Source organism: Phoenix dactylifera, chromosome 17 (genome assembly GCF_009389715.1).
Source record: "Phoenix dactylifera cultivar Barhee BC4 chromosome 17, palm_55x_up_171113_PBpolish2nd_filt_p, whole genome shotgun sequence".
Classification (NCBI taxonomy): domain Eukaryota; kingdom Viridiplantae; phylum Streptophyta; class Magnoliopsida; order Arecales; family Arecaceae; genus Phoenix; species Phoenix dactylifera.
Genome location: NC_052408.1, coordinates 10,363,640 through 10,384,481, shown reverse-complemented (window position 1 = coordinate 10,384,481; position 20,842 = coordinate 10,363,640). Strand labels below are relative to the sequence as shown.

Below are 20,842 nucleotides of genomic sequence, written 5' to 3'. Positions count from 1 at the left end.
GGTGTATGAGAAAATTTCAAGGGCAATATGGTAATTACACTAAAGGTTAGTTTGGGTATTTTTTTTTTGGTTTTTGGGGGGTGTCCTGAGCAATAGGGGGGGTGTATATAGAACTACCCCAAAACTAACCAAGGAACTTAATACTTCTTTTACTTTGTTCCTTCTCCTTTTCTATCGGCCAGACATTGAGTTTCAACATGAAGCAGCTGAACCATATAAACTAACAATAGAATTTAATAATTTTCTTTTATTAATAATATAAAATGACCTTAGTTCACTTAGTTACAGCATTGTGTTAATAATTGAAAGAATGCATGCCAAAATATTGATATCTCTTTTTTTAATTTTGTTTTTAATAGGAAAAAACATTTTTTGGCTGTCTTAGAACATCCCACTTTTTTAATCATCCGCGGTTCAAAAATAGTAGATAACCAATGGCTCAAATTATTAGTGGCTGCCCCCGTCATCCATTCATGGCAACACAAAGCTCATATCTACACTTACAAATGAAAATACTCACTAAATTCTATACCACCGGTAGAACGGAACGACAGAATGTATCCAGATGCTGGAAACACTACTTTTTTCCACAGTTTGCCTTTTTAATAAAATTTAACCTTTTTTTTTGACTGAAAGGAAGGGGATAAACCCCACTTAATGTTGCAGTATTTAAATTAAATTTTACCATTTAATCACCACATCTTGACACTATAGATAACCCACTTAATTGACCCTCCTGCCTTTTAGTGCCCATGCTATAGAATGAAATTGCTGTCTTCAGGGATGGGATGAAAGATTGCAAAGTGCAATGGCTTTTGAGGTTGCTTGGATCATGCTTCATCTGACAGCAACTACACACATAAAATGCACAATGAACTCCATAAATAATATTATTTTGAGAAGCCGGTCATCATTCGAATCATGTCGATCTAACAGCATCAATCATCGTTTGATTTCAGGTAGAGTTTCTGATCCTTGATGTAGTCAATGACTTCATCGGGAGTCAGATATTTAATTGACAACCCCCTCCTTATGCACTCCCTGAAATATAAAGCATGACAAAAGGCTTAGTCTTAAGTTATGGATTAGAGAAAACAGGACAAAGCAAGGCTGTCAAGTAGCCAGGAACTTATAGCTTACAATCACTCCACACCAACCTCTGAATGTGTCAGGTAAATGTCAAGACTATGAACAAAAGCTGTTCGTTTTCATGCTTTCTCTTGTTCAAGATAGTCATCAGGCCAACAGTGTGGTCTGATTGGCTCAGCTTACATAAGCACGTGATGTGATTAACATCATCCGAGATTTCTTACCTCATCTTAAATGCATTTGACATCTTCTGGGGTTTCATGGAAAAGATTTTCCAAATAAAATTTGCATCATATTTATTGGGAATGCTGCCGCACTATCATCATGATATCTTGTCATGATAATTGAATGAAAAGGATATGTTTACCATATTACAGTGATATCATGGTGATAACTTGATTATTTGAATTTTTTAGATAGCTCACCAACACTTTTCACATTCCCCCTATACCTCATCTAACAATCCTTCATTTCTCCTTCATTTGCAACTAAAAGAGTTGAAAGGCAAAGATTTATAAAATCTTCAAGAACATTTGCTGATCAAAACCTGAAGTGTTTTGGTATTCTGGTGGTTAACTGGTTATCAAGACAACATAGGCAAAGACTAAAAACAACTGACTCTCATATGAGCTCTTACATATGGGCTCCAGCATTAAAGGGGGCAGCGTGGGTCATCAGGTCACGTGAAATGTACACTAGGGGCGAAATGGAATGAACATATTGACCCCTCAACTCAAAAGGGCCACGCCACTTGGGAGGGAATATACCAAAATCATTACCTCACTCTTGTTGCACTGATCTGGTTTGGTACTATCTCATCCACTGAGATGATATTACTCTGCAAAAATTAAACAGTATTAAGAAGATAATTTTTTTAATGTTTTATATTTACAAGAACTGATAAACCAAGTAAAATAATAAGCACAGCCAGTATGGATATTTTGAATAGCTAGATACCATATTTTCGTTTAATATTTCATTGCTGGATATTATTTTCTCAATGTCCCTTCCTTCTCTGCGTATGCAGACGACACCAAAATCTCTACATATTGTCCTGACCTGGAAAGTAATATTAAGTATCATTAGTATTTTTCTCTTTTTGTAAACTATGATCAAACGAGCATTAGCAAGAACATCAGTAGGTGGAGTTTCCTTTCAAAAACTGACAAAAATGCATGTAAATAAACTCATATCTTTGTAGCAAAAACTAAGTTCTCTAGCTGTCCATGCTTCAATAAGCTTTCCAACTTCAACAGAGAAAAACTAAAGAGACAAAATTTTGTTCCGGAATAGTTGAAGCCAACTTTAGAATTGCTCTGTTGCTGTCTATCAAAGAGAGCAGACAATCAAAATTTGACATTTCAGTCTACTGCAAATATTCCTTACATAACAATGCCTCACAGTCTTAGAGCATACGACTCTCTCCTTTTCATGTTATATGCAGGACGTCTGTAACCTCAACTTTACTGACTCCTTTAAGTACATAATGTTTTACACTAAAGAAATGGAGAACAAGAATCGCACTTCCATGATGTGTCTCAAAGGTAATTCTCTGCATGGATAGCATGGTACCACAAGAGCCTGCTTCATTTACTAATTTCCAATTTAAAAGTAGAACTGAAACTTATTTATCTATTGAAAGTTATTTGCTTAGGAAGGGTCCACGTTAAGCAAGTAACGAGACCTTTACCTCAGCTGTTTTAAGTGCTAAACATAAATGGCTAAAAGTATCAAGAAATTTCTAACGAAGTGCCACCTATTTTCTTCATTTTTCTGGCGTTATACGACATGGCAGGTAATTTTTGACAAGAAGTGTTATTCAATAGTCAACTCATTCTGAAAAACCATGCATTTTGACGTATTAGTGTATTAGATTTCTATGAAGCTGTACCATGTGGAAATGTCCAAGTGGGAGGTTTATCTGTCAGATGCTCTGGAATATCAGGCTATTCAACACCCATGCGCACTAGTCATTAGTGGGGACACCTAATAATTCAGGAATTTCCATTCTCGAATTTAGAACTCCCAGCCATGGTAGTTACACCATCCTTGTGGCACATAACTTTTGCTATCTTGTCTTTTAAACAAGTCCAATGGTTGTCCGTTCTTCCTCTACATCATAACCAGTATTTCATAATCATATCCTTCATAGAAGCCAAATGTTCTCATGGTTAAGCACATCATGAATAAGCCCGATTGAACAATAATGAAGATAATCTGCTGTAATTCCCTACCTGATCAAGCATCCAGAATCCAGGAATGCTGAAAGATTCAAGCAGATCAGAACCGCATAAAAGCATTATTTTGAGTGATTCTACATTAAAAAAAAAAAGAAGAAAAGTTACTAAAGTTCTCTTCAAAAAGAGAAACAATGGTGAAAAATAATAACACATAATTCATGTACAGAAAAAATGGTCTCAACATAAATATCCATTAAACTATATAAATGCATAATGACAAAGCTAAACATGCACATAAGATATAATTTTGAACTTTTAAGTTGGACTTACCAGCATGATTTTACAAATCAGGAATTGCAGATGATAAATAGACGACTATAAAGTTGTACAGCAGTGAAAAAGACAAACTTTGATTAACTTACCACTAAACTCTAAAATCCAGCACTATGGTTCATTTGAAAACAGAAATCTGAACATGAAATTCAGAAAACACCCTAAACTATAAAAAAACTGTGCAAGGAAAGAGTTTCCATTATTTACCTTCACTAGCCAATCCAGTCTTGCACAAGGAGCTCTTAATTCTAGACAAAACAGTTAGTGTACGCTGGTAGCCGTATTGCTTTGCCTACAGTAAGAGCTCGACAAAATTAATCGATCATCAAATGCCTTAAAGAGATAAAGATAAGCAGATACAAGTGAATAAAGATTATCTAAGATGCACCAAATGGACAAAAACAGAATCTTAGGAAATCACTGCAGAGTGAAGATTTGAATTTATTCCCAACAAACAGGTGAAGAGACAAAGAATTTTAGCAGCAAGGAGCAGCACTCAATATTGTCATATATGCACATGTGTACATCCATCCATCCATCCATCCATACATACATATGTACGTACATACATAATATATATGCATATATATATATGTGTGTGTGTGTGTGTGTGTGTGTGTGTGTGTGTGTACATATTTCTCTTTTCAATTGCTCAAAGTGATGTTCAATACATTGTTCAATAATGAAGTATAATGGTTGCTTCTATCAACTTCAAAGACGTAATTGATACAGAGTAAGGAGGAATTTGAGTCACATGTTGGATAAAGACTTCCCAAAACATTACTATAAATGAGCATCTATTGTATAATTTTCACATACCCATGTAACTTGCCAAGGATGAGCAAACAACATCAAAATTTTTGAAATGATTTGCTCCATAGTTAGCTAAAGGAACAAAGATGAAAAATGCTCTTCGATAATTTTCAACTTGATTCATAATCCAAAATGGGGGATGACTTAAAGTATATTTAGTACTCCAACTCATGTTAACTACTGGAATTTCTATGTCCTAGGATCTGGATCCAGCTAGGTGTTGGAGTTTTAAGGAAGAGAAGTACATCTTTTCAACCATCAAATACCTAATGCAGCATATATGCTGTCCATTGACATTGTCAGCGTGAAAACATACTGCCTATCATCTCCATATCAAAAACCACTTCATATATTTCGGTACTATCTCATGATCCAATGTGATTTGTGTCATTCCCTGTCATAGAACTTAATAGTGCATCCTTACCAAGAACATCTACAGGCACTACTCAGTAGCTACTAATACCATGAAGGCATACAGCAGAGCTTCATATCATGTACATGATGCACAAGGCTAGCCATAAAAAAAGTAAATGAAGCTTATAATCATCAATCAACAATAACTTTTACCCATACATGGAGATTATGTTGATCCATCAAAGCAAGGTGTAAGACACTAATTATAGGTTTACTAACAGCAGAGATATTACTAAACTTTTGGCATTTGGGTGAGAATTTGGTTTTCCTTATTGGGGTATTAATCATCTCTCATGACCATGAGAAAATGCTTCTGAATTTGAGTGAAACAGGGTCCAGTATGAACTCTCTGGTTACATTCTAGCTAGTAATGTAACTTAGATACCAGAAGTCGAAATGCAGACCACCCCACAATAATGTAGATAATACAAAAACATCATTGCGTACAAATGAATCCTGAAGAGCTTAGTAGTCTCGAGTCCAGAAAATAGAAATTTCAAAAATTCCAAACATTCAAATTTCAAAGTAAATTGCTCAAAGTGATTTGGCAAGAGCAAGCATACATGAAGGGGAGCACTAATTGTATTAAGAATTTATTATAACTGACGGCAACTAGAATTTGGCTATAACTGCAAACCAGCATACTAGTCAAGAAGGATATCTTTGAAGAATGTTCCATATTGAATTGTCACACCTTCACTTATACATCTTTATTTACTGGTTCATTGTGTACTTTTAATAAAACTAGTATAGGGAAAGCTTGACATGTCTGGTCTATGCGACACACAAAATTCTCTATTGTTACGAATTTTATTTACTAACAGAAAATAAGACATGGATAATGTTTAAAATAATAAGACCATCAAGTGTGGCAAATAAAAAAGAAAAAAAAGAAGACATCAGATAAAATAAACAAAATGCAGGAGTCTACATTTCAATTTGAATTACCTCCCATGGATCTACCATCACGAAGGAAGAGCTTTTGCAAGCTAGCTCACACAACTGGACTCGATGGGTGGCGGACAAAAGGTCCTAGGAAAAAGATGACATGCTATGATTACTCTTGTACAACACCAAAATCATACAAACACTGAGATATGTGACAATCATCCACAACAACTTGGCTACTATTAAAATGGTAACTATTTGATAGGTAACCATTACTTTATTACTCTTGAATATAATATAAGGATTAAAGAACTATTTTTTGCTAGAAGAAAAGCTTGTTTATGCATTAGCGTATGGAGATAATGCACTTGTGATGAAAGGATACAAGTATAACAATATTAAGCTTTAATAAAAAATTCCTTTATGTAACCTAAATATAAGAGTTGTCTACATGAACACTATATACATATTAAAGCATAAATCACTGAATTCTGTGGTGCACACAAGCCAAAAAACCTTCACAAGACAAACAAATACAAATCAATTTGACACAGCTGCCAAAAGAGTTGTATATGTTAATAAAAGACTAGTGAATAAAAGGATTTTCTCAATATTATGTGGTAGCCCATTATTTCTACACAGCAGCTGTACCTAGTTTGGATCTTGCTAAATCAACATTGTTGAAACTTATTTCTTACTAGGGATAAACAGTTACTAATCTCTAGCTTTTTGTCGAAAATTGCATGTCATTCTTAGAGCAATCAAGTCTTGGTTATTAAGCATATAAGAAAATACATATACATACATAGGGAAAAGATGTCCCTAATCAATTTCTAGTTCACCTGGAAGTATGTCCACTTCCCGTAGTTCTCTGTCAAAAATATATATAAATAAACTCGGGAAGGATTTATTAAACCTTGAGTACTATTTTTGATTTAAAATGAAATTTGTGTTGCTATGAATTCGAACAATCAATTATTTTCACCAATTATAGCTTTTTGTCTAAAATAGCATGTCATTCTTAGAGCAATCAAGTCTTGGTTATTAAGCATATGGGAAAATACGTATACATACATAGGGAAAGATGCCCCTAATCAATTTCTAGTTCACCTTGAAGTATGTCCACTTCCTGTAATTCTCTGTTGAAACTATATATAAGTAAACTCAGGAAGAATTCATTAAATGTTGAGTACTATTTTTGATTTAAAATGAAATTTGTGTTGCCATGAATTCGAACAATCAATTATTTTCACCATCTATATGTGCTAATGAGATACTGCAAAAGGCTACATACCTTTTTCCTGTATGCATCATTCGCAGGCGACATGTAGCCTCCTATAACAGAATAGCCTTGCGCCTTCAATGCATCTTTTGCTAGCTCTTATATATGATCAAATTTCACTATTTGTTAGTTGGAACTTGCAAATTTTAACAAACATACGTATCTTTCATTTATCGTATATATGCCAATGAACTTACCATCAAAATTAATATTGAAGATTGTACATCATAACAAAAAGCATACAATCCACATTATTTATCATGTTTATATACTTTTGTATTACTTGTCATGATAAACCAACAGGAAACACCTGTTATGCCATATAAAAGTAAAAGGAAATGGTATAATCTTGGGCCAGAATCAAAAGGAAGGCACCTAATCAGAATCTCCACTGTTTCTCATCCATACCCAAATACGTTGATTCACATACAAATATAAAACTCGCTAGTACACCAAGATATTTCTTCAGCTTTTAACTAGAGAGACCTACGGGAAAAATGGTCATCAATTGTTTGATCTGCATCACAAGCAGATATCTTGTATGAGAGGAACTCGGAAGTATGAACATACAATAACAAAATCAGTTATGTCCTGCAATTCAGATGTAAAGCTTCTCTACTTTCATTTTATATAACTAGTCAAGTATAGCCATGACACTATAGCTCAGTACCATTCTCATGTTCTTAAAACTATTAATGATAGTGAAGGATGTTTAAATGCCCAAGGTGCATTTGATCCATGAGATAATTCTGTGTAAAATTATAAGAAGTCACAAACATAATCAAATAGAGTTCCAATAACTATAGAAATGGACACAATAACATGGTATGGAAACATACCAAACATGCGTAAGTGCATATAAGTTGGAGGATTGAAGCTTCCTGTTGATACCAGAACGACAAAACTCTGATTCCTGAAAGTAGCATAGAAATATATATAGAGAGAGATTAGAACTAAGTAGTGCAAACTCCAAAACATGAACAACACTTACACATATACAAAATAAAGCAGTATAATTTCCACTACTATATTTGAGTTTAACATGGCGTGAAAAAGATTCTCCAAAAACCCTCTTTATTGATGATAACATATGTAGTAAATACTATAACAAGTCCAGTATATGTAGTCCTGGATGTCAAACAACAGTGACAAAACGGCAATGAGTAATCTCACAGTCTAACATGTACCCATGTTCCAGGTGGAGCTCACTTATGTGTATATTATGCAGGTCACTTTGAATTAGGAGCACATCAGATAGTGACTAACAAATCCCGTGATCCTAAAGCAAAACAATTACCAATTTTTTTAACCGATGATCCATTTTTTATATAATTTAGACAGATGGAAGACATTAACCCCCCCAAAAAAGTGGGTTTTGAAATTCTTTTCCAGATACGGAGGACCTGATTTACACAATTTGATTATTGGGGTTTACATGTTTTCTTTTAAATAAAAATAATCTGGTGAGAGAATTGAAGACATGAACCCATTGCTAACAAGGAATTTAGAGGAGTACGCATATTCCTGAAAAGATAATAACCTTAGATGGGATAGAAAACAGGGGCCTTTTCTGAAATCCTGACGCATTTAAAAAAATAATATCAAGACATTCTTGATTGCAAAGCAATAACAATCTGTTCGGGGCGTACTTGTTTACGGCTTCGGAGCCGCCGGCTTCACCTAAAGCCCCCAACGAAAGCTTATCCATGGGAAGAGGAACATCGACGAACGAATCCATGCCCAGATCCTGGTACCAAAGACAAGATCACGGCATTGGCGCTCTAATATCCAGTTCGAAACCCCAGTATGAGAGGTTCTGGATCAATAAAGCGTACCTTCTTGGATTGATCGGAGAAACTTCCCTTCCCAATAAAGATGAAAGCTGTCGATGTCTTCGTCTTCTTTCTTGCTAGTCCTCGATCAAGGCGGGCGAGGCTGGAGCTTAACTGGGCTCTTGGACCGATCTGGTGAAATAGGTGGGCGAGAGAATAGAGATGAGAAGGAAGAGGCGGAAGCATACAAAGGGAATCGGCGCAGAAAGGCAGGGGTCGGAAAAAGAGGGTTTGTTATGGTGCTTCGGAAATCAACTGATCATCCTAGCCGTTCATTGTTAAAGGGTAATACTGGGAAACACAGTGGCAACCGGTCGAGCTCTAGTGCACTACGCCTCCTTCTTCCCTTCCCACAAGCTCGGCCAGGGCGGCTTTGGCCCCGGTAGTACTCCGATGGTGGGGCGGCGGCGGGTTGGCCGGATGTCGGAGGCGGGAGGAGGACCGGAGAGAGAGCGGCGGCGCCCACAGCCGGCGCCTGTTGAAGGACTCCACGGTGCTCCTCAGGCTGCTGGACGTCGGCCGCTGCGGCGGCGGAAGATCGGGCGGCGAGGCTAAATTATGGGGGTGGTGGAGGAAGGGGAATCCGGCAACGGCGGCAGCAACGGTGGAGGAGGGGATGGCGGACCCGTGGCCGAGGGGGAAGTTGGTCTTGGCCTCGGGGCCGCGGAGGGAGCAGGGCGGCGGCACCGTAGGCGCGGGCGCCATCCTCAGCGGAGTCGAAGGTGCCGAGGCCAGACGCGGGTCTTCTTCGAGGGATTCCTGATCTCCGCTGCGGACCGCCCCCACGGCCGCTTCCTCCTACCGCGGAACCGCGCCTCTTTCACCTATCGGCCGCCACCGCCATCGCTGCCGCCCGCTCCTTTCTCATCGCCGATCGAGATTCTAAGGACGGAAGCCGATATAGATGAGGGAAGGGAGAGCACTGATGGAGGTGCGTGGTGTTTGGTTAGGATGTCGGTCTTGGATCATTGCCCAACTCATGTCATTTCGCCCTCTAAATGCACACGGTTTCGAGTAATATAACGTCCGGGTTGTTGCTTCCGCTGCCGCCTGGGTAGCAAACTGCGTTAATTTGGGACAAGCATCAAGAAGGATTTGTTTTTGTTTGCGATATCTAAATTATAGGTTTGCAAGTTAGGTCTTTTAGTGGCTGTTTTCTTTTTGTTTGCTACTTCAGAAAGTTTATCTTAAGACGATTAGCAAAGCTCTCTAATATCAAGTGGCCAAGAGTTCAGGCATATGGTGGTCCCTTTATGCTTGAAATATCAGTATGGTCTTTTATATGCCCATGATTTCATCAATAATAGGGGTCACTACCAATTACTTTGTATTGGCTTGGGTGACATAGTGGATCCTTAGGGAATTGCAATTTGGAACAAAACAATATGTATTGGAATGTATGAGTGTTTATATCATGTCCCCTGAAGAGCTGCAGCACCAGCCCCTACTTTTTTTTTTCCAGCAGACTAACAAATAAGTTAACACCACAAATGTTGGTTGGCATCGGCGTGCGCATTGTGTTGGTTATATGCTTGTTTTGATTGTTACTCAAACACAATTCCAGATTTCAGATCAATTTCCCCACCCAACTTCAGTTAAAAGATGATATCTTCCTCTCAGATACCGGACCGCATTTTAGTAATCTTGACTAAGAGAATGCCAGAACAGCAAGTAGCAGATTGTAATTACATGTGATATACAAGGCCTTTTTTTACTAATTTCAGGATAGGAAATTATGGAGGCCAACCTCTGAGACTTTTGGTGGAGCAAGAGAATATGCTCTCTTATCAAAGAAAATTACAAGGAGCTAATTAACTGAATCCAGACCAGCGCCTAGCAAACTAAAAAAAAGCATTGTGGGAGTTCAAACACTCATATGATTGTGAAATAACTACTAGGGTGTAGAGCACATCTATGATATCAGGCTCCAGATATGCCGTGTTCGATTATCCTCTTCTAATAGTTGATCTCTGCTTCAGTGCATCTACCTCAGGACCAAGCTTCCTTTCCTTTATAAGACGATTGTCACCAGATTCCTTGGAGACTTTTCTTGTGCTAAGGGGACCTGCAACTCTAGCATTCCTGTGACTGAGCTTTCCTTGCGCTTGAATGTTTTGATACAGGCTCTGCCTTTTCAGTAGTGTATGTCTCTCTTTAATCAGCCGATTCTGGTTTCCAATTATATCATCATTATCTGAAAGCAAATACATGACCATTTCATATTAGCTCAAGCTGTAATTCTTAAAGGAAGATCATATTAGCTCAAGCTGTAATTCTTAAAGGAAGAATTCAGCTCCACAATTCAAGCTATAGTGCATTCAGTGAGATGATCTCCAACGAAAACTCATCTGAAGAGATTCTTCTTATCATGTACATTAGCTTACTCAAAGCTGCTCTGTAACCAGTAATATTTACAGGGACACAGAGCTCATAGAACCTTTTTATATACTGAACTACGCTAAAATGCTGTAGGATTGGCCATGATTAGTCTTAGAGTAGTAGGGTATTCGATTGATGAATCATAAATAAGACTTTGTTAGTTACTTGTAGTTATCGTTATTATTTATGGCCCCCAGCTTCTTAGCATAATGGCTGAGGCATATATTGAGGCTCCCTTGTGAAAAGCAGATGAAATTCAATTTTCTGCAAGGTGCTGCAGATATTGTTGGAAAGCCGGTGAACCCAAACATACAAAGGCACGCATATACACAAGCTTGTTAACATAAAACAAAGTTCAAAAATAAATATAAACCTCTGTCTAGTCTAGTGTATGAAAGCATTTTTTTAATTATTTTTCTCTGCACTCACTTTGATAACGTCACTTGTTTACTGAGTGTACTTGAGTGCACAAGGTTTTCATGGTTTTTTGTTTAATGTGTTTTGTTTTCCAAAAATGGCAATTCAAATGAGGATGATACATGTTATGACATGGACAAAGACATGAAAATCATGTTTGATGCTTTTTTGAAATGCAAGGTTCCACATGCAACAGGAGAGGGGGGAAAGGCTTCACAGTGTTGCCATCGCAGTAGTGAAACTACCCATATGATCTCTTGCCAAAGCCAATACGAGGAGATAGAACAGAGGGTTTAGTCTCAAATGTTTGAAGTATACCGAATGGGTTTGAACAGCTGCGATGGTTCTTAAATAAATGAAACCATTGATACAAAGACATGGTGACAAGTTGAATTTAAGATGTTCTTCATGGAATCTTGCCCATAGAAAAAAAAAACAATTCAATAGATTCTATATTCCTATTATTCTTTGGTAAATAATTGATATCTATAATAATCTGTGTGAGAGCTTTCGAAAGCTTTAATACATATCAGTAGAACTCTACTATCAGCATAATATGGAAATGACCAATCAACTTGCTCATACCACAAGAAACCAAGCAGCTTGCAGGACTGACCCATATAGCAAGAACAAAGTATATGAACTTTAAAATAAACAAATAAATATAACAGATAAAATAGACACCTGGACTTGACAAGACTGCTCGAGGCCGTGGAACAGAACTAGCTCTAATGTTCGTCCTATTATCCTCATCGGTACTTTGGCTGTTCTTCCCTGTAGTGTAAACTTATCTTGTATATGACTAAAATTTGCTATAATAATGCAAATATTGTAACCTGAGCAAACTTGAAAAATACTATCTAACCTTTGGATGTATAACTAGAAGATGCTAGCAAATTCTTAGGATGAGACGAGTAAATCTTTGCATCTGATGAAGGAGGATCATTCTCAGACATTTTTCCTGAAAGATAATATTTTTTGGTGAGGGGAGAAAATATTCCAATAAGAGAATTTAGATGATACCTGATTATAAAATTCATGACAGTAGCAAAACTTGATAGGGAAGATCCATAGAGATTTAAGAGTTGTAGAGGAAAAAAGCAGATCTTCAAAGTCATCATTTGGTGGAGACAAGATCTACATGAGCATTTGTAGTAATGAAACTCCATGTTTGGCTATCAAAGCTAAACATAAATATCTAAAAATAATAATTTTTGAAGTCTTGACTCTATGCTTTTGCAACATAAAGGAATTGCAGGATTGAGCTTACATGATATCTTGTTGACCAACGTTAAGTACGGATATTTGGTAAAAATACTGCTTATAGAAGGAACTTTTGCACAAACCTGTGATGCAGTAGCAGATAGGTGACCTATAAACTTTGCAATTCCATCACCGATCAAATTGAGCTCCAAAAAGTGGTAATGAAGTTATGTTATCACTGTGCATGCAAAAATAGGAGACCTAGGTAAAACCCAAGTTTAAGGGCTTTTTCTTGAGACAACCAGGTCTATATAGCATGGCACAGTTCCCTTTTGGTGTGCCTCAAAAAGATCTTGAAGTGTGGACCGGAACCATATTGGATTGCCAAAAATCTCACATCACATTAATATATACCAGTCATGGTCTGCCGTACCGGTCCGGCCTGGGACCGGTACCGGATCAGCGTGAAATCCGGTACCGGTAATTTATTGTTGAAGAACCGGTACAGGACCGGTACGCCACCGGTATGGGACCGGTTCGGACCGGTACGCCACCGGTTCGGACCGGTACGCCACCGGTACGGGACCAGTTTCGTACCGGTCCGGGACGCCACCGGTACGCCGACCGGTACCGGTACGGCGGACCTTGATACCAGTGTTTACTGTGATAACTTCACTTGTTTTTAGATGTTTATTGTTCATTTAGCATATTACTGCTTTCTTTTGGCGTAATCAGCAAGAAGAGTGGAGCGAAACCCATTCTTAGCATAGTTATTGGACCCAAGAATCTCACATCACTTTACTTTGTATTATTGTTTTTTTTTTTCTATAAGAGAATTTGTTTTCTTTTTGGGATTTTTGTTGCTCCTGTTGAGTCGATAATCCAGTCTTCAAATTGCTTCCAAGTTTAGAGAATACTACGAATAACAAGGTTTTCTTGATTATTGAGTAAAATTCTTCTTCAAAATTAGTCTTGTTCTGATGGTCAGACAAGATAGCTTTGTCAGTGCTTATGCATTTCCATTAAGGCACTTTTCAAGGAAAAGGACGAGGTCAAATCTTTTGAAAGAACAGAGGTTTGACATCTATATTTTTCCTTTTATGCAAGCCTTCTTTTGCCATACAAAACTAATAAGAAATTGCCTTTGTCATATAATGGTCTTTTAGGTACTTAGGTACGCTTTCCCCTTTCTCGTTCTGCTCTACATATTCTGATTTGTCAGAACTTGTTAAAGAAACATAGGAAGATAATACACATGAACAACTTTGACTCAAACCTAGCAAACATGTCATCCAAAAATACAAACAATATAAACTTCCAGTGTTCAAGTTTTCAATTTCTAAGAAATTGCAGTATCTAGAACATGAAAATATTATTTTCATTTTTCATATTGTTGCGGGATTTTCACCCCGGCAACAGCCTTAGTCCCAACCGAGCCGAGCAGAAAGAGACCGCGTCCCCCACGAGGTATTGTCCGCTTTGGGCGCTCCGGTCCGCGCGTCCAGCGCTGACGGAGGGAGACGTTTCCGGCCCGCGCGTCCAGCGCTGACGGGGGGATTGCCCTCACGGTTTTGTCCCACAAAAGGGCCCTCGTGAGGAAAAGGCTTCGCCCTCCTCATTATAAGGCACGGAACCTTTCCGCTCTAGCCGATGTGGGACTAAATTCAAGGCCCCCTCCCCCCCCACAACATAGCCCCCCCAGCGGGAAGGTTCCGGCCAGGTTTTACCCCAACGGGCCCCCACAGTCCTGGAGGGTAGTCAATGGAGAGAGGAGGCTGGCCCTTCCTCTAGCGCCATCTGTTGCTGGATTTTCACCCCGGCAACAGCCTTAGTCCCAACCGAGCCGAGCAGAAAGAGACCGCGTCCCCTACGAGGTATTGTCCGCTTTGGGCGCTCCGGTCCGCGCGTCCAGCGCTGACGGAGGGAGACGTTTCCGGCCCGCGCGTCCAGCGCTGACGGGGGGATTGCCCTCACGGTTTTGTCCCACAAAAGGGCCCTCGTGAGGAAAAGGCTTCGCCCTCCTCATTATAAGGCACGGAACCTTTCCGCTCTAGCCGATGTGGGACTAAATTCAAGGCCCCCTCCCCCCCCCACAACACATATCATGATAGACTAATAGAGACTCTTTAATGATCCACAAGAATTCACAAATCAAAGATGAGAATTGTTCAGAACTTACATTCATCTGAGAATAAACTTGTAAATGGATGCAGTGCGTAGTTCAATTTTATGAAAAATGATGTTTGGATTTTCGATAACCTAAAGTCTATCTAAACAAGCATTACAAGTTTCAGACAAATTTTCACTTCTCCGGAGATGCATTGGTTTCTTCAAGAGCCCAAACTGCTACATTAATTTTTTTGTGATCACTTCCCTGAAATTTGGACCCCAGGTTAAGTGGAATGGGCTCCAGAGCCGTGAACATTACTAGAGGAAATGCCCTTGTATAGGAGCAAATAGTTCAAGTCGACATGAAAATGTTGTCCAAGATATTTAACATGCTACAAGAAAAACCTTTTTATTTAGGGTTAAAGGAGGATACAAACCCATCAAAAATAATTTTATTGCTAAAAGGAAAACTTTAAGTTGCATTTGCAATTTACGTGACTAAAATCCACTCAGTGGTAGTGGCCTTAAGAAATTGATGTCACTTCAAGGTTGTATATTTCTGTAGGGAGCATTTTTCTCTTGCTTGTGCCAAGATGATTTCCGTATGTTCCATAAACAAAACAGAAGTGCAAGATGAATTTTGAAGGACCTCAACTCAGAAGAAATTCTTGTTCAACGGAACCCAAGTGATGCAAGAGCAGATATTCCTGATTAGTATAGATAGATGGTTATTAATCCTGAGCATCAAAAGAGTAGATCTTCCAACTCATTGAACAATACCTAAAAGCTCACCCCTGACATATGACATATGGCAACCATTTAGATTATGAGGGATGCAACTCAAGCTTCTCCAACAGTAAGGACACAAATACTGATTAGGGCATCCAATGCAACATGATAATATACTTGTATATAGCACAAAAGTTTATTTCTCAATGGTTGCTTTATATTATATAATATCTCTTTTATAATTAATACATGCATAGGCCGAACCAATAGATGCACAAGTTTCCTTTGAAAAAGTAGAGCACATAAAAATGAATCTGCTAAATAATATCTACAAAGTGTCGGTACTGATATCAAGTGTCTGGGTGAAGACATTAAACATGTACAAGTATCCAGGTATGGATCTCATGAGCATATGCTAGAAATAAAAAGATAGTGCTGATAAAGTGCTTAATCATTAATGCAGTCAATCCAAACAAATAGTTTTACCATGATTTGAAGTCGGATCTCCAGACGAAGAATGGACTTCTACAGAAAGAGATTCCATAATTCTTGGTGGATATGATGTTGCCTCTTCTTGCGTCATATTTGTATCTTCTTGCTCTCTCACTTTTAACTGAGGGTACACTTTTGATCATAAAACAAAAAATGAATCATTACATAAACATAAAGTCTACTTTGCCTTTTGAATTACGTTACACTTTATAACCTAAATTAGACAACATTAAGACCATAACAAGTCTTCTTCATGAATCTTATCCAGATAATGCTCATCTAATTGTATGACCATAGATGCACATATCCCACAAATCTATTGTAAAAGTAAAATAATTCTTATGCCTAACACTTACCATTTGTCAGGCTTATAGCAATCATGAATATGTTGTCATTAACATGCAACAGATAAAAGAGAGAAAAAAATCCCATGTAGCATGTATATCCTATCACGCATGACTTTGCAATCCATGCTTTGCAATTTGCATGTAATGATCAATTATAATTTAGCAAACATATTGCTTTCCTCTGATAAGTTTCATCCAAGAGAAACCAGTTTAATTCAAAATTACAAAATGAATAAAAGCTGGAGATGTCCCAAACTTGGAGTTTTGAGGAATGCTTATAATAAATAAAAACGAACTTTTAACTTTTAGAACTTAAAACAACTGTGTCTGTTGTTCTGCTTGCCTTAGACATTCTTGGTACTCTGTATCATTCCTATACTATTTAGTAACAGTTCTCTAGAAACAACTCCAGAATACAAACTTGCAATTTCTGAATAAAATTTCGTAGCAAATAATAGTTTTACAAAGAGTACATGACCAAAGGAGTAGTCAGTGGGAGTCAGATGATTAGTGATTAGAATTTAGGCTTAACAATTGGTTGAAACCTTTTTGATTTAAAATTAGTAAAGAAGCATCAGAAAACTCATAATGGCTGCAAGATTTTTTTTACTTTTTTTATTTTTTTATTTTAGGGGGGCTTCGCTAAGATTTTCTGTGTATGGTGGAGATTTATCAAACTAAAAGAAAAACTAGTCTGCTTTCAGTCGACAAAATTCCATTGACTTTGATTCGTAAAAATTCCAACAAAATATACACAAAAAGAAACCTAGCCTTATGACCATATGCAACATTTTTTTTTAGGAAAAAAAAAACTTTCCATGAAAGAATAACTTCTAACTGTTTCATCAGCTACCGCCTGCCAATATGCAAACCTTTACACACGTTCAGAACCCAAAAGATTAAAACGGGATTGAGAGATCCCAATCAAAAACAATCCATGAATCCACCAAACCTAAATCGAAAACAAGCCACAACAATTTCGACCATAAAAAGGTCACGAAAAAACACTTGAAAAACCATCAAAAGAGGACCCAACATCCGATTCTATTGAGATAAAGAGAGGAGGGGATTAAAGGATACTGTTTGAAGCGATGCAGAGCTCGTTCGCGACCTCCTTTCTTGGTCTCTTTCGAGGACACGGCGGGCACGTCCGTGTTCCAAAGTCAAATATATGGAAAGAAGGAAGAATCGAATGGGAAGCAACAAAGAAATACGGCCGATGGATTTCGATCGCTCTTGGAGTCAAACCCAAGCCAAGGGATCGCACCACAGTGGAACAGAGAAGAGGATCGAATCGAATGCACTCATCCTGCTTTCTTGTCTTCAACACAAAGGGAAAAAAAACGGTCTTTTTTTTCTCTCTCTTGCCGTGCCGCCTCGGCTTTTCTTTGGTGTTCTCGGTGAAGATTTTTGATAAACGGCGTTCTATAATGAGACAGAACATAGGAGAGGACAGCTGGAGCATTCAAGAGCACCTCGTGGTTGGGAACTGGTTAAGAGATGAGGTCGGAAGAAACAGTTGAAACGACCTCTTTTTTGAATGGGTTCGTGCTGGGGCCGGAGATCGGGACACCGTCCATAGTGCTCAGAGGCCGAACTCGGTTGCTGATTTGCCGATGTTGAGTTAGCCAGACAAAATTAGGATTGCTCAGCATATCGTGCCTTAAATAGCCAGACAAAATCATAGGCATGTTTGAGCGACTCACAGATGTACTAGATTTGTCTTAGAGAATACGCCTTGAATTGGAATGATTGTCTCCTTAGTTCGGGGTACGCCTCCCACCAGAAGAAAACAAAGAAAAAAACAAAAAGGAAAGGTGGGTGGGGGGAAGTTTAAACCAGATTTTCACCCTGGTGTTCAATTGAATATTGATTATTTAACATCAACGCTTCGTAGCAAAAAAAAAAAAAAAAGAAGACATCTTTCTACTAGTGAAATTATTCTTAAACCAGCTCGACTCCACATTTGCCTTTTTTACCTCCTGCTGTATGTATGCGTATCTTTTTCTCTTTTGCATTTTTTTGGCGCGAGAGGGTTAAAAACCCATTACAGCTCAGGGAAATTACAACCACAAACGTTGGCGTTAGAAGCAGAGCAGAAAGAAAGTTCGAACGAGGATGGCCTTTTCTTAATAGATTGGTGCATATCCTCTAGGGCCATATCATATTCTCTTAGTTTATCTCGTCAATTTGGAAAACAGTACATTGCCTTGATCAAACGAAGAAGAAGAAGAGAATATGTACAAGGTTGGGAGCAGGCGGCATGTGCGGCTACTGCATGGAGCTTTTCATGGTACAGGCAGTAATCTTTCAACGTGGTCCGCTCTTCCTAAAGTAAAACCTTATATATGAAACAAAAAAAACGAGCCTCTACCCTTTCAACGTCTGAGAGCATGCAAAGCCAAACCCATCAAAAGAACGGACCATTAACCCATCCATCATAACCATCGCTTCTCCTCCCCTTCCTCGCTTGCTATTGGTCGTCATCATTGTTATGCCCACTTGGTGGTTCCACCGCAAAAGCAGGACAGGCTCCGGAAGCCGCCCGTCCCCTTTCGCCGCCTCTTCCTCCGGCCGCCGAGGGACCGGTCGCCGATATCGTAGTAATCCGGCGACAGCTCCGACTTCCACAACTCCAGCTTCGACTCCAGCGCCTCCTGCTCCTTCTCCCCTATCCAGCTCTCCACCGATCCGCTTTTCTCCACCATCCACTCTTCGGCTCCGCCGCCGCCGACAAACATCGAAGCTGCCGAACGCCTCGGGCTGCTTTCCTCCCCTGCCCTGCGCTCCATGGAGAGGGCCTCGAGGTCCTTGTAGGCGAAGGCGTAGGGCTCGCCGATGTCGTCGTGGAGGGGGACCATCCGGTCGACGTAGGCGAGGCCGTCGAGGAGGGCGATGCCGACGTTGAGGATGCCCTGGGGGCGGAGCGAGTTCGGGCGTCGGACCTGGAGGGCGGCGAAGCGGCGGGAGCCGGGTTCGGGGCGGAAGGCGGAGAGGAGGACGCGGACGGTGCCGAGGTGGGGGTCTCGGAGGCGGGGGCTGAGGCGGCGGCGTGCAGCGAAGATGTCGACGGTGACGGCGGAGGTGACGGAGAGGAGGAAGGCGGCGTCCACGCGGAAGACGAGCTTGTCGTTCCAGGTGGGGTCGGTACGGCCGGCACGGTCCGTCCGCGTCAACAGCTTCCTGTCCGGGTGGACCCAGGCCGTCGCGTAGGCCCGCATGGACCGGGCCGTCGCGGGGAACAGGTCCTGGGCCGAGATCACCGTCAGCTCAAGGAGGTGGCACGGGACGGCCGAGGCGGAGGGTTCCTCGTCCACCTCGGAGCTGCCGCCCCACGGCATGGGGGCTGTGGGGGGGCGGACACAGAGCGAGACGAAGAGGAGGAGATATTATTCGAGGGCTTGGGCGCAGAGCAGAGGGATTTTACAGCCAAGGATCTGGAGCAGGGATTTTCCCTCTTAAATTCACCATCCAAATCATGGGCTATATTTGGTCGGACAGGTGGGATGGCCGTTCCCCTCCCCGTTGAGTGGTCCATAATTTTCTTTCGGTTCATGCTTTGCGTTAACATAATTGAACAATCGCAAACGTGGTTAGGAGGCTGTTGTCGTTTGGGATCCCCGCTGACAACCCAATGACTCTTGAGATGCCTTAAAAATCGTTTCCTTTTTCGTTTTAAATACAAGAAATGTTCTGCGAAACACAAATCTCAACAAGACGATAGAAATGTGACGAAGGATGAGCAACTCCTGGTAGCACGAAGACTACGAGCACCTGCACATTTTTAGGCACATCAACTAGATGTCTAAGACTAAGCTCTGTTTGACAAAGCTGTTGGAAATAAAAATTTTAGAAATAAGTAGAGTTTTTATAAAAAATTATTTGTTGTTTAATAATTATATTTATAAAGCACCTTTTAGTAAACAAACTTATAAAATACTTATAGTATAACAAAATGACCGTAAAAAATATTACATAATATTATGCAACAGAATATAATAAAATATAATATATATTAATACTAGTATAATATTACTATAATATAACATAATATTATTATAATATAAGTAATATAATATTATATACTATAGTATAATAATATAACATAATTTAATATTATATAATGTAAAATATTAATGTATTACAATATAATATAACGAAAAAACCATTTCTTGTTTCCTTTTTTAAAGCTCTTGCAAATTTCTATAATATAAAAAAATATTTTTTTAAGTAAAATATTTTATCATGAATATTTTGATCTAAAAAAAATAATAAATCAAAACAGCTTCCCAACTAATGCTAAAAGTATTTTTTTTCAAAAAAATCCTCATTTTG

The 20,842-nt window shown here is 39.1% G+C and overlaps 4 protein-coding genes across 7 annotated transcripts; all 4 read right to left on the bottom strand.

Annotated features, from left to right (window-relative positions):
- Positions 1 to 500: 500 nt before the first annotated feature.
- LOC103711854 (nicotinamide/nicotinic acid mononucleotide adenylyltransferase) lies at positions 501 to 9,366 on the bottom strand. Of its 4 annotated transcripts, XR_604855.4 has the most exons (11): positions 8,835 to 9,366; positions 8,649 to 8,746; positions 7,839 to 7,912; positions 7,012 to 7,097; positions 5,778 to 5,861; positions 3,810 to 3,894; positions 3,324 to 3,403; positions 2,981 to 3,201; positions 2,047 to 2,148; positions 1,869 to 1,927; positions 508 to 1,041 (listed from the first exon to the last, which is right to left on the bottom strand). XR_604855.4 is itself a non-coding variant. In XM_008798157.4 (10 exons), exons 1-10 carry the CDS (start codon positions 9,015 to 9,017, stop codon positions 939 to 941), a joined length of 954 nt encoding a protein of 317 aa, XP_008796379.1. In that variant the 5' UTR covers positions 9,018 to 9,366; the 3' UTR covers positions 508 to 938. The 4 variants fall into 4 exon arrangements, 1 of the variants encoding a protein (XP_008796379.1); XR_604854.4 differs by lacking the exon at positions 2,981 to 3,201 and having other exon boundaries at positions 501 to 1,041; positions 1,727 to 1,927; XR_003386602.2 differs by having other exon boundaries at positions 508 to 1,927.
- Positions 9,153 to 9,536, bottom strand: LOC103711902 (ethylene-responsive transcription factor 3-like). The gene has a single exon (XM_008798221.1). The coding sequence runs from the start codon at positions 9,534 to 9,536 to the stop codon at positions 9,153 to 9,155; it is 384 nt and encodes a 127-aa protein (XP_008796443.1).
- An 890-nt stretch (positions 9,537 to 10,426) lies between these two features.
- Positions 10,427 to 17,834, bottom strand: LOC103711855. The gene is made up of 5 exons (XM_008798158.4): positions 17,588 to 17,834; positions 16,155 to 16,292; positions 12,493 to 12,588; positions 12,312 to 12,401; positions 10,427 to 11,025 (listed from the first exon to the last, which is right to left on the bottom strand). Coding segments are annotated over exons 1-5 (573 nt in total). The 5' UTR covers positions 17,589 to 17,834; the 3' UTR covers positions 10,427 to 10,777.
- A 797-nt stretch (positions 17,835 to 18,631) lies between these two features.
- On the bottom strand, positions 18,632 to 20,354 carry LOC103711856. The gene has a single exon (XM_008798160.3). The coding sequence runs from the start codon at positions 19,846 to 19,848 to the stop codon at positions 19,000 to 19,002; it is 849 nt and encodes a 282-aa protein (XP_008796382.1). The 5' UTR covers positions 19,849 to 20,354; the 3' UTR covers positions 18,632 to 18,999.
- Between the last annotated feature and the right edge of the window lie 488 nt (positions 20,355 to 20,842).

Excerpts from the sequence above, each read along its gene's own strand:
- LOC103711854 (XM_008798157.4), bottom strand. The coding sequence starts at position 9,017 with ATGCTTCCGCCTCTTCCTTCTCATCTCTATTCTCTCGCCCACCTATTT. Across the intron at positions 3,404-3,809 it reads GACTGGATTGGCTAGTGAAG|AATCACTCAAAATAATGCTT; the intron begins GTAAATAATGGA and ends TTTTTAATGTAG. Across the intron at positions 2,149-3,323 it reads GATTCTGGATGCTTGATCAG|GTCAGGACAATATGTAGAGA; the intron begins GTAGGGAATTAC and ends ATTACTTTCCAG.
- LOC103711902 (XM_008798221.1), bottom strand. The coding sequence starts at position 9,536 with ATGGCGCCCGCGCCTACGGTGCCGCCGCCCTGCTCCCTCCGCGGCCCC.
- LOC103711855 (XM_008798158.4), bottom strand. Across the intron at positions 12,589-16,154 it reads AGATCCGACTTCAAATCATG|GAAAAATGTCTGAGAATGAT; the intron begins GTAAAACTATTT and ends ATTATCTTTCAG. Across the intron at positions 11,026-12,311 it reads AGCAGTCTTGTCAAGTCCAG|ATAATGATGATATAATTGGA; the intron begins GTGTCTATTTTA and ends ATTTGCTTTCAG.
- LOC103711856 (XM_008798160.3), bottom strand. The coding sequence starts at position 19,848 with ATGCCGTGGGGCGGCAGCTCCGAGGTGGACGAGGAACCCTCCGCCTCG.